This window comes from Merops nubicus, unplaced genomic scaffold, assembly GCF_000691845.1.
Source record: "Merops nubicus isolate BGI_N331 unplaced genomic scaffold, ASM69184v1 scaffold9031, whole genome shotgun sequence".
Lineage (NCBI taxonomy): Eukaryota > Metazoa > Chordata > Aves > Coraciiformes > Meropidae > Merops > Merops nubicus.
The window spans coordinates 14,648-28,214 of NW_008586183.1; the positions used below are offsets into that span (position 1 = coordinate 14,648).

General features: G+C 38.9%; 1 protein-coding gene across 1 annotated transcript; it reads right to left on the reverse strand.

The window, feature by feature from the left end:
* Nucleotides 1-296: 296 nt before the first annotated feature.
* Nucleotides 297-9,691, reverse strand: GBAS (glioblastoma amplified sequence; the record flags this gene model as incomplete). Its single annotated transcript, XM_008948562.1, has 9 exons — nucleotides 297-500; nucleotides 1,296-1,379; nucleotides 2,221-2,315; nucleotides 3,591-3,622; nucleotides 4,046-4,186; nucleotides 4,592-4,662; nucleotides 6,475-6,569; nucleotides 9,426-9,471; nucleotides 9,552-9,691. Coding segments are annotated over 9 exons (769 nt in total), but the record flags the coding sequence as incomplete, so codon positions are not given.
* Nucleotides 9,692-13,567: the final 3,876 nt, after the last annotated feature.

Here is a 13,567-nt window from a genome sequence, read left to right on the forward strand (position 1 = left end):
CTTCAGAACTTCTAATGTCAGAACTCCCATGTTTGTTTTTAAAATCTGCAGTCATTATAATGCTACAGAAAGGCCACAGCAACTGTAATGCTCCATTCTGTCACTGTCACTGAACTCTGGGCACTGCCTGTAGAGCTGAAGGCATTAAATACTGTATGTCATACTTAACCTGAGGAGCTGTCTCACAGAGGAACTCATTTATGTCTTTGTACTTGTTTTCAATTAACCAACCTTTTAATTACAGTCCTAGATTCCTTTTTTTCTGGTAGAATCCCAAGAGCAAAAGGTCATTAGATTCTGAAGAAAAGAGGTCTCTTTTATAAGCTCAATACAGTACTTTTATATTTCAGACTATGATATACAATGTATACCATAAATTAATTTAAGACAAATACTTGTCACTTCATCTATGTAGGCACAAGTAAATCAGTGACTTTACTGAAGCGGAGAAATCTTCAATGGTATCATGATTCTGGACTCCATTTCCTGAATAAGTGGCACTGAAAAAGAAATGAGACAGGGTTTAATTTCACTAACAGAGATCATTAGCAGTTCTGCATACTCAGTTTGAACAGGTATTTTTGTCCTCAAATTCCTCTCCTAGCTAGTGCATGCCAAGGCTTTGGTAACCACCAACATTCCTGTAACTGAAGTACAGTAGTTTTGAGAACAAGTGATTTTTTTTAATATAATCTGTCTGCTCCTTTGAAGAGAAATATTTCTGTGCCTTTTCACCATAATGAAAATGATCTTACATTTCTCTGGTATACTTCCTTTGAAATGTAACCTATGGAACCAAAATCTGACATGCTTGGCATACTTTTGTGAGTTTTGCCATGGAAGTTATCTTTGATCTCAAACATCTCTGGCTTCTCATTCCAAAGTCTAAATTCCCTCTTTGGAGGAATGCATTTAACAAAGTTCCTGGATTTAATGAAAAATTAGAGGTAATAATTTAATATAAAGATAAATTTCGCTGTTGGCTCCCTAAATTCTTGGGCACAAATGTACCCATTTACACAAATCTGCTCTCTACAGAAGAGGTGCTTGTATAAACATTTACAATTTATCTAGCAATTATTTAGCAATGAAGCAACTTTTCCAAGTTTGTATGATCAATTGCAAAATTCACTTCTCAGCTTAGTAAATGTCCCTCCTTTAGCCTACAGTAGGAAAACTGACACGTAGGGGCACACACACCAGAGATCCAAAACTTCCTATCAGTGTGCAAAGACCAAAAAGGATGGTTTGAACAAAAGTCTACCCACAGCATTCCAAAGAAGTTAATAGGTTACCTGTGTAATAGACTAGTTCATCCCAGCCAGGTTTATGCCACGCAGCATTCCTTATATCTTCTCTGGTCTGGAGATCTTTGTAAGCTGGTGAGGGGAAACAACAAGCACAAAGCTCAGAAGCAACTCCTTTTCCTTCTATGCAACAACAGCTCCCTGAAAAGTGTTCTAGTGCATAATTAGGAGGCTGAAAACACTGGGAATGAAAGAAATCAGAGGTTCTTCTCCACAAAGAGGAAAAGCTTCCAAACCAATGCAAACAGAAGGAACTGGGGAAGAGAGAGAATGTCTTAGACACAGGTAAGACAGATAATGCAACAGAGTACAGTTTTATATATATGGTGTCAGACTTCTAATGCTGGAATATAATATTCTGCATTGTTGAGATATTAAGTTAATGCTGCATATTTTCTAAAACCAATGTTAGACAATGAGTTTCTTAAAATTGAAACAATCCTAACATTTGAAAAGAAGCTAAGCAGCTGTGGAGACTAACACACAGAGAAAGCCAAAGCATCATGATGTAGTAACGTAAATAAATGCTTGACTGTTTTTTTTATAGGTGTGGTGTATGTGATGTTTGAAACTGAACTGTAAAAACCTGACTAGAGCACGAATAGGGATGGAGAAAAGAGATGGCAGGACATGGCTTGTCATGCTTGTTATTAAAAGCAAACAAGCACTCTCTAATTAGAGAGGGCCATGAGAAACTGTTGATGGAAACAGAAGAAAACATGACATGTTTATTTCTGCCTGCTGGCTTGAAGAACCTACATAAAAATTAAAATCAACACTGTTGATGCAAAACAAAAAAAAAAAACATTTTAAGACATTCCTTTGCCTTTTGTAAAAACCTTGTTTCTTGGGCAAAGACAACAGGCCATAAGGGGCTGATTCAGTGAGAAACAAGCGAAGAACACAAATTTACCCCAAAGGTGATGAACCATATACAGCTGTCCAATTTGTGAGAAAAATCCTCCAACGGCTTCGTTGTTATCCTGTCGGAAACGAATTGCACGAGCCCTGCAGGAGAGCAAAGTAACCATTAAAACCAGCAGACCTGGGGAGGAAATAAGTGGTAACTGAAAGGAAAACAGATGAAAGGAAGCCAGACTGTTAAACAGCATTTGCAGTATGCTTCAGTAATTAAAAATAAGAAAAAAGTCTGTAATATGCTGGTTTTCAGTGCTAAGTAATTAAAGTGGATCTATATATCTTGTTAGAATGAGTTAAAATTGGAGGCTTACAGTTTCACTAGACTGTGCATTAATCATTCTTCAACGTTAGATGCAGTATCAAGATAAGTGCTGGAACAGTGTAAAGTGGCAGGCTGTTTTTATAGCAGGCTCTTCTAAAACTAAATCCTTGTGTGTCAGTGGTACCGTCATTGCCACACTCATTTTTCACAGATTTTGTGGCAGTAGAATACAGCTTTTTTTATTTACACAGACCTTTGCTGTGCAGCTGTCCTGCACAACACTCCATGATTTGTGCTGTAAATAAGATCAGTATTTCTCTTAACTATAAATCTGTTGTGTCTTCTAAACCAGATTGGCTACCATGATAGACATGCCTGTTTCATAAAAATTCTAAATTTAATTTACTTTATTCAAGTTACTGTAATTAAATTTTATCAACGACAATGCCACACCAAAAAATCCAAGTCCTCATTTTTGTCAAAATAATTGAAAAAACCTCCAAACTGTTTAACTACCATCCATCAGAAGTGCAAGAACAGTGCATGTACATTGAAAGAAACTTAGACTGGTTTTAAATCAGACAAAATCAAAAGCATATACGACACAGAAGACTGTCTCAAATGCTTTTAACCTATATATTAGAATACAAATAGCTCAATAGCTCTCCAAGAAGCAAATTGACTTTTAACAATCCAAAGAGCCAAGATTTGGCCCATGTAAACTGAAAGTAAGTCAGTTTCTGTTAGTCTTGTGATAGCTGTGAAAGATGAATGTAGTCTCGAGGAGTTTTCTGCCACTCTTCACTAAGCAGCACTTTCTGCTGAAAATAAATGGTTTCTGCAAAACTACAGCAAACTAACAGGGTTATGTGAAGGAAAGCCAAACCACAGAGCCCACAACATCTGCACACAGAATTCCTCTTTCTTTCCTCAAAGGCTAAATTAAGGGTCAAAGAACTACCATACAAGTTGCATAAGCACAGAGGCAGGCCATTAACTGGGTGACTGAAATGCTTTGGTACAATTTTGCCACCTCAACTTCATGATTTTTAAACACATCTCTCCAACAGGAGAATGTAAAGTGCTAAAGCAACACTTACCAGTAATTTCCCCACTCGATCATTGTCCCAGGCTACAAAAACAAAACAGACTGTTAAACCTGTAGTTTAAAGAATATTAGAATACATGTACAACTTTCACAACATTTACATATGGAAAACACTACATATTAACAAAATCACCTCCTTTAAGTGATAAGCATATGATAATCATCTGTAATTATTCTGTTTACTTACTCTATTGCTTCTGAGTCATCTGCCTGAAGTTTCCTTCAAATGAAAACAAGGTTTTCAGCCCTGCAGATACTAGTATCTTGTTGGAGCCTGCCTGTGCTGGACCCCACACTTTGAGAGCAACTATGACTCAGCCATCAGCTTTGATAAGAACCATGTTTTTAAGATGAGGTCTAACTTCCATCCACATTGTATAAACATGCTTTGGACATTTTATGACAGCACAGAGCTTAAAAAAAAAAAAAAAAAAAAAGAAAACTTACTCTAAGCTGATAGGACCTCAGTTCATAAATATTGGGCCCCTCTCTGGGAACAGGTTCATTCCAGAAACTGAACTCCAGCAGTAACTGGTTCTTGCGTGAGAGAAGCATGTTGCCTCTTTCTTTGCGAAACTCTGTGAATTCCTAAAAAACAATGTGATCACTGTCAAACTGTGTATTATCATTCAACAACAAAAAGCAGTATAACATACAGTGGCTTAGACTTATTTTTTTCTTTAAATGCTATCTTGGGGTTTTGGGACATTGAGATCCTTTAAACTGTAAAGGCATCTTCTAAACTTCCCTGGCATATTTGAAAACTCCAAGTGGTGTGTTTACTAAGTGTAAATGTTTCCTAAAGTATTCAGGTATTAAACCTCAGTATTTCTGAAGAGAAGAATAATCCCTTTTCCAAAGAGGTTTCTAAGTTTGCACAGGCAGTGATGAGATATTGAAGTAAAAGTGGTATCCAAAGGTGCAGTTTTTTGTTCTGACTATTCTTCTCTTCTGAGTCAAACAACTGATTCTAACAAAATCGACGCTTTTTACCTTATTTTGACGGAGTTTATTCATGACCTCATTGAGAGCTGGATACCCTCCCTCATACCTCCACAGGTGAACTGAAACAGAGAAAAGGAAGCTGTTTCAGAGATGCCACAGGCCAGTGCCAAGTCTTGTGGAATATCACAGTCTAAAATGTTCTTCATACTACAGAACTACACAAAACCAGAAATCAGGTAATAGGTTTAAAAATAGATTTTCATTAAAGCAAGCACTACACATTTGAACATTTTAAGAATAATGAAGTAATCTGCTTTTTGAAAAGGGTTCTCCTGGAGAATTTTGCCATCTACTCTGAAGATAACAGGGAGATTTCTGAAAGGACTTTTTGTTGCCATGCTAGTAAAATGTGATAACTTTAGATGACTGCAGGTGAAATTGAGATTCCATTTAAGAGCATGACTTATTTAAATTCATATTTAATGTCAGAGCAGTAGAGGGGCAGACATTTTACTTCAGTAAATTACTCGAGCACAAAGAGCAACACACTTTCTGCAGGACATGAAAAATGACACAAATGTTATTTCTGAGATAAACATTAAGTGAAAAAAAGCAAAGATAGCTGAACATGCTAGAATCATTACCTTTGCTAGGATTTCCACCATAAAAACAAGAGGTAGCTATATGTCAGTTATTTTCAAAACATTGTCTCTTTAGTAAATCATAACGAGATTTCTTTACAAGCACTTAATACAGCAAGGCAACAACATTCCACCTCAAAGAGTCACAAAACCTATTTTCTCTCCTCTAAACAGCCCTGTGCCTTTTCCAGGAGGGCCAGCTGCAGACTTAGGTAAGGCACTTCACTGTGACAGCAGCTTTACCCAGTGCGCCTGTTTCTGCTGTCTTATTCTCAGGGCAAATTTGATAGATGCACCTAATACTAATACAGCCTGGGCACAAGTACTGAACAAGTCCAAACCCCATAATCTGCTTTATTACACTGCTACAACTGTTGTAACAACATCTTCGAGGCAGGTTATGGATGCAATTGCAGATACAGTCTGTGTTAGTATGTTAAAAAAGCAACGGATGAGACCTAGCTAAGATATTTTAATTTCAATCATTTTCATTTCCCAATTTCCCTTCAAATTTCCAAATAGCTTCCTAGACATCATTTGGTTTACCTACTGTTATTCCTTCACATTTGTTCAGTGTCAAGGTTGCAATATGCTGTGAATGCAGGAAAAAGTAACGTGTACATGAGTAGATTTTTCAAAAATGAAACAGTGACCTTGATAGGAGCATGGCTCTAACAACAGAGCCACGTAACAAATACCTGTACACCCCTCTGTATTCATGGCATCTCACTCCTTCAATTTCCCAGAGCCCTGGAAATTTTTCAGGTTTCCTCTCTACACTAGACTCTTTGTAGTTACCTCTGTAGTAGCTCTTCAGTAATTTCTAGTTCCAAGATATTTTCATAGTTAGGCACCATACTTATATGGACGTGAAGAGAAATATTTTTACTTCCCCTTTCCTAAGCCTTTGAAGTGGCCAACGCAAGACAAACTCTGTCTTTGTAAGCTTTGCCTTTACCCTAAATATTCAAGAGCATGATCTGTGCCCACAAAATACTACAGGACCACATTTTACAAGCATTTCCCCAAACTGTTCCTCTACCACCTGGAAAACATGAAAGTGCATTAACAATTGGACAAATTTTAGGAATTAATGCTTTACTGTCATACTCAACAAGACAAAAAGCAAGCACTGTAAATGTTAATATGACTAGAACTGATGCACACACACCCTCACTGTATACATTGCTAAAGGTTTATTGTCAACAGAGATGATTTAAAGAGAAGAAACCTGCCAAGCACACGTTTCACTTGTATGGTTTTACGTTCTGTTGTACTTCTATCTCCTACCAGCCTGATCTTGCTCTCCGTACCACGTGTTCCAAGTCCCCACCAGTGCACATGGGTAGTGTTTTTCTTCATGAATCTTTGGCAGCACCTCTTGACTTGAAAACAAGGAATACAGACACTATGTTGCATTTCCTCCAGGGAGGCTATAGTTGAGATGTATAACAAATCACCACACGTTTATCATTATGGTATGAAAATTCACAAGCTCTACTTTTCAGAAGAGAAAGCTGAAATACAAGAATCTGCTACACAGGGAAAGACAGCTACAAAACTATGAAAAATTAAGGTAAGCTTTACCATTTCTTGGATTGATTGACATATGCAGCATGATAGGAGTCTTCTGATGCAATAAATTATATTTATTACTAAAAGCTTAGCCAACACATTAGGAAAATAAATATCAGAATGTCTCACTTACAGAAAATGCTGCCTAACTACATGGGTGATTTGCTTTGGGAAAAGGTTTTCTTTACCAAGGGAGGCAGAATACACAAAAATAGGAAAGGCCAGTCTTCTGTACCAGTTACAATAACATTAATTCTGTTGAGCTGAATGAATAAAACCAAGTATTTTGATAGATCAAATGATGACTGTACTCCATAGTATGCAGCGTTATTGCTCTCTATCATTTCAGAAAGTTTTTAACTTGAGGCAACTTACCCATTAAAGCATACAGTGAAACTGCCTTAAAAATACCTCCAATGCAAATTTTCTGATTATTTTCAACATTTTTTCAAACTTTCAAAGTGGCCTACATTTGCATTAGGGAATTAAGTTTCACTGATTGCCAACAGGTCGGTTAAGACAGCTTTCACTGCACTGTACTTTGAGGAGTAAGTCAATTAGTCTGGTTGAACTTTGCCTTTTAATACTTTTCCCTGAATAATTACCCTTCTTAGTGTGCTCCATAGGCAATAAGCCTCTGCACAATATCAAACAGTAGGAATTAGGCTGATCTTGGGCTGAGGGTCATTACATACTAGTTTTCCTCTTGAGTCTGTCACTGATGTTCTAGACAACCTTGAGCAAATCTCATTCCTAATTTGTACCTCAAGATTTGTCACTACTTGGTGTAAATAATATGATAGAATGACACTCCATGAATGTTTTTTATCAAGGACATTTCACCATCCATTCACTTTTGCAAAGCATAATGAGATCATAGAAAGGCAGCTTTAAAAGGAATGTTAAATTCTTACAATAACCCTAAAATATTTTTCATTGCAAATTATAGAAAAAAAATCACCCACAGAATACTGTATGAACACCACCTTTTTCCTGTTTAAAAATAACCCTTCCTCATTCTTCAACAGGCATCCTTAACCACAGCAATTCATGAAGTGCTCTCTTAATTGTCTTCATGCATTATTTCTTTACTAATGCATGATGACTAATTCTTATTCTGATTTCATACAGAATAAGGAATTAACCTGCTCATCTTTAATTTAGGGAGAGGAAGGAGGGAAATCAGAGAGGCTTAGTTTTTTTTTATTACTCCATTCTTAAGTTTTCCTCTTCCCTGGAATACTTAAGTCTGCTTTGGTTTGGAAAGAATAAATCTAACCACAGATATTTCATCTGATTGCTGCCAGCAGTTTCTTTCTTTGCTATTGTCTCTCTCCTTAAAAATAAAAGTCCCTGCTTTCACACAACATTTAGGAAGCTCAGGAGATAATGTGGAGAAGTGGTTCCCTGCCTTGCATAATTGGACATGTTTATATTAAGCTTTTAGACAGAAAGCTCATTGAATGCTAATTGTGCTTCTCTGGGTATTTATGTTTTTTTTTTTTTTTTTAAAAAAAAGTTAAAAAAACCTTATGATTGCATGTAATTCTAGTGGATTTCTACATTTGTATAGCAAGGAAAACAATTTTGGGTTATCAAGCCCCCCTTCAAAGCTGGACACATGAAGGCACAGAGAAGCTAGATGACCTGCTCATAACTGTGCATCCACCCAATAACAGTCAAGGACATAACTGGGAGCTGTGAAGATCCCCACCCTACAGCCCAGCTGGTGTTCTCACCAATACACCATGCCTTAAAAACTGGTTGCAGTAGGGCATCATTAAATTAAGAGTGTTGTCTTTAACTGACAAGATGATCACTGTCAGTGAGAAAGCACTGCAGCTTCAAAGCATGTGTGGCTCACTACATTTCCAAATTTAAACATACAGTTCTTGAGAAGGCAGTTGTTCTGGCTCTATAGGAGTGATTATGTAGGCAGAACAGGACTAATATTTCTGCAGTTTAGTCCCTAAAGTAGTAAATTTTACATGGTAACAATTCATACATTTTATAAAGCTGTAATTTTTTTGAACACCTGGAACAGTTCTGTTCCCTTTGGAGGATATTACCCCAATGAAAAGATCCTACCCAAGGATTTGTGCAGCTTTTTAAGTACATCTCAGTAACATTACTTTTGAAGGACATAGATGACCTGATAGAAAGTCAACCCATGGGTTTTAAAAATCTCCTCAAAGTTATCCTTCAGTTTAATACTGGCATATAGTTTTACTTACCAGTGATCTCTCCCTTTCCTCCCTCTATGCAGAAATAATCACCCTCCCCACACTCCTACATGGCATCTGTAGTGGGACATGCTCACAAACCAGGATCTACCCACGTGGACCAGCAATTGCAAGACAACTAAGGGAAGGGGGAGAGCAACAGCTCTCCAACAAATGTCACCAATGTTTTCACAAAAGGCACCATTCTAAACTGCAACTTAGGAAAATGACAAGTCCAAGAGGGAAGGCAAGGGCTGAACTGAGTAAAATCCCTTTTGCCATCTCTCTCCAGGAACAGTATGACCTATTTAACACTATACCCTGAAAGTAAAAGTAGAATTTTTCCACCTCCCCTCTAAATAATTACAATAATTGCCAATTTTCAGAACAGCTTGCTATCAAACCAACACATCTAAAAGGTGAAAACATAGTAGGTGCACTTACCAAAGCTTGTTGTAGGCATCTAGACATTCTGGTTTTACATTGTGAACTGGAACAAAAACATCACATCAGCAAGGCAGGAACAGAACAAAGAACTGGTCATGTTAATTATAAAAAAGTCCCACTCACTCTGTAGTTTATACAGACTGCTGGTCTCTCTTTTGGCTAGGAGGTTGGAGTGAGCATCTTTCCTTGGATCCACTTTGCGCACAAATAGGGATTTTAACCAACTGTCTTCACGAGCTCTGCCAGCTGAAGATGCCAGCCCCCTGCATATGAACAAGCACATCACACTGTCAGGAGTGTCCCAAAAATGCCCACAAGGCAGCAAAGAGGCACAATCAACTCCAGTGCAAACAGTACCATCACACACAGTTACATATATGTCTGTTCCTAAGGCAGTTTTTTGCCCACTGGGATTTAACCCCTCACAAACCATTTTACTAGCCACAGATCTGACGAGTTAACCACACACTGTCCACTGTTAATGTCAGTGCACGTGGCAGCTGCCTCTTCACCTTCTTTTCAATCGTGTTTCTTTGCTCAAGAAGGCTGGGTCTGTCTTGGTACACAGAAAAGAGTGAAAAAAGAGCAAAAAGACAGTGTGCATAAGGAAAACATTGTACAGTGTAAATAGGAAAGTAACTGCCATATGTTCCTGTATTGCTTAAATATAACACTAAAAAAGGAAAAGTTAAATAGTGCATCTTTCAAGAGGAAAAATATAATGAAAGTGCAACTCAGGAAAAATGATGAGTGGCAGGAAACAAACAGCCTGCAAATATTTCAGTTCCAAATTCTGGCAACTGTACACTGCAAGGGTACAGCTCCACATTCTTTGTACAACATTCACAATTTCCCTTTCTTTGAAGCAGAAGAATTTCACTGGTTTTTTTTATCTAATCTTTATGCAGTTTCTGCAAGCACACCTCCCAAATAATACCCCTTCCCTTTACACCACAGATTACACACAACATTACAGATTGTAATTCAAACGATTTGTTAAAGGAATTACTCTTCTCTTTTCCAGGTGACAGAATACCCCTCAATCACCAAAAAAATGTGCAGGACAAGAAAGCTGATGTATTTAATTGATTTTCTACAATGTATGACAGGGGACTCCAACATCAAATGTTTTTTGCTTCTTTCTCATAAAAAGCACTTCCTTTAATTTGCCTCTTTTTGATACAGTGAAATACTAAAATATTTCTCTGACATACTAAAAATGTGGCACTACAGCTGGAAATGCAAACCTCTTCCTGCCTCAGAAGTCACCTTTTCACTCTTAATTACTAACTAGGAGATCTAGAAGACAGCTATCTACCTTCAGCTATAAAGCTGTCAAAAGGTATCAAAAAGAAAGAAAATCTGAACTTCCTTTGGGAGAAACATCTTCATGAAGGTGCCTGTCTGGATTACAGAAAAAGAGTTCACACAGCATTTTTCAACAATCAACCTGCTCGTCCCTATGCCTGCAAATAACGTATTGAATCGGTTCACCTTGTGGAGGCAGGGTGGAGGAAAGGAAACTTCACAAAGAAACAACCACCAGAAGAAGAGCTGCAGCTGAGATGACCCTCAAAGTTAAGTAGCTGGTAAATACCTTATTGGTGTATTTATTGGAAATGGTGCCTTCTTTGGCCCCAGGCAGAGGCACAAACCTGTTCCTTTGTTAGAAGCTGAGCAGTGGCTCCTGAAGACGCGCATTTAAAAGGGCATTTCAGATAAGGCTGTTGCTGGAAGACAGGGTACAGAGCTGCCTGGAGCAGAGAATCTCTGATCTCAGAGGTGAGGCACAAGTCACAGCTACTGGAGTGCCACAGGAACACAAGCTGTCCCAGAAGATAGGGGGTAAACTCCACCTAATAAATTCAAGAGTTTTTAAAAAGCTCTCTTCAAGTGAGCACCAACACTCACTGGGGAGGGAGGCTGGACTAGATGATCTTTCGAGGTCCCTTCCAACCCCTATGATTCTATGAGAGCAAACACGGCTACTCACTGGAGAGCAAACACGGCTCTAGGAGACAGAACACAATCTCAGTCCTGCAGTGCTCATTTTTGCAACTCAAACCTGTGAACTATCACCATTTCCTCCCCTTTCTTAAATGGAGGTAGCAAACTAACATTTAGAACACTCTTCTGTGAGGATTATTGTTTGCAGCAAACTTTGAAGATGAAAGAGACATATGAGAGCAAACACGGCTCTAGGAGATAGAACACAATCTCAGTCCTCATTTTTGCAACTCAAACCTGTGAACTATCACCATTTTCTCCCCTTTCTTAAATGGAGGTAGCAAACTAACATTTAGAACACTCTCTGTGAGGATTATTGTTTGCAACAAACTTTGAAGAGGAAAGAGACAATCATGATGCTGTTTTTTGTGAACCAGCTTCATCAGCAGCAAAAGTAAGCTGGAGTTGCAGGGATAACACTGTAAAGCAAATTCCTTTGCTTTCAAGAGACTCTCATGACTTGACTGTTAAACTGCACCTAAAACTGGGTGTATATTTAATTTTCAAAATAATGAAATGAGTCATGCTTTACACTTATATAAAATCTTTTACCCAGCAATTGTAAAGTTCCTCACGAACAATGAGTAACAAATGATGACTATCTATCTAAATATACACTTTACTTCTAAAAAAGAATGGGAAAAGCTCAAGTTTATTAAAACAGGCAGCCAGAGCACCCAACCTGAGATGCTAGGGCCTTATTTCTAATCCATATCCTCAGGGAAGTGCTAGACTACTGGAGTCATTCCAGACACCCACAAATCAGGAAGCCCTGAACTGAACACTGATTCACTCCTGTGGGCAACATGCACCCATGATGAGTTCTGGAAGAGCAGGGACTAAATTCATGTGTTTGAACTGCCAGTTGGGAGCATCAACCATAAATTAGTTCAAAACTAACATCACTCAAAAGAATCTACTTTTAACTACTTTCTTAACATTATGCCCCACAATATTAGAATACCTGTTCCAGATAAAACTGATCTTGGATCCACATTGTCCCACATACCACTAATGAAACTGTGAATATACATATAGGATAAATGCAGACACACTATATGGAATGACCATCACACTTCACAATTTTTTATTTTCTGGGAACAATACCTATTGAGGAGAGATTCTATGCTACCTTTTAAGGTACTGCTTGACTTCACTACCAAGTTCTTATCCTACAAATGTTGCCTATGGAGTCAGCTTTATTGCTACACAGATTGGGCTGTGAACACAGAAGGCTAACACTGAATAGCTTGCTTAAATTTAAAATTATGGCAATAACACTCCTATCCCACTTAGCTTCTAAAAACATAATATCAGGTGAAATATTTAGATTTTGTAGAAACCAGAGATGCCAAAAGTTTATTTGAAACAAAGAAAATCCAAAATATGCACATAAAATCTCACAACAACCTCTACACAAGTCCCTCGTTCCTGTTTTAAACAGCTGCTTGCATTGATGCCTTTTATCTTGCATAGGAGCCCTGAGACAGCAGCTTTTCCTGTTTCAAAGAAAGGGAAGAAAAAATATGTGTACACCCATTCCAGCTTGGCCACTTTTATGTCCCCAACATCCAGGCAGCATGTGTGTCTGCCTCCTGTACCCAGGACACGTGTGCACATCTGTGTTTGTGTGTGCACCTCAAAACTTGATGGATGTGCCTATGTGTGTGCCCTGACACCTGAGGGTTAGAGGCACGTGTACACCCATCTCAGCTCCTGAGGGAAGTATGAATTTGGGTGTCCTGATGCCCAAGGGGTGCACACAAGCGCTGGATCCGTGTGTAGCTGTGCATCGTGAAGGCAGGAAGATGCTGGTGTGAGCAGCCATGCCCCCACACTGGGGGGGACATGGTTGTTGTCTTGGGGTGCAGCATGGCACTGTCAGCGTGGAGCAGCTGTGTCCTGACACCAAGGGGTGTTGCTGTGTGTGCAGCCACACTCCCCTCCACCCGAGGACCCAAGACGCAGGGTGGCCGTGCACCCTGTTGCCTGGAGGAGCTGGGGTGCAGAGAAGCCAGGATTCGGAGGAGCTGCACGGCCTGATCCCGGCGGGGAATACCGGAGCAGAGCATCCACACACCGCAGCACCGGGAACACACGTGTGCAGGGTGGCCAGGCCCCCGGCGGTACGC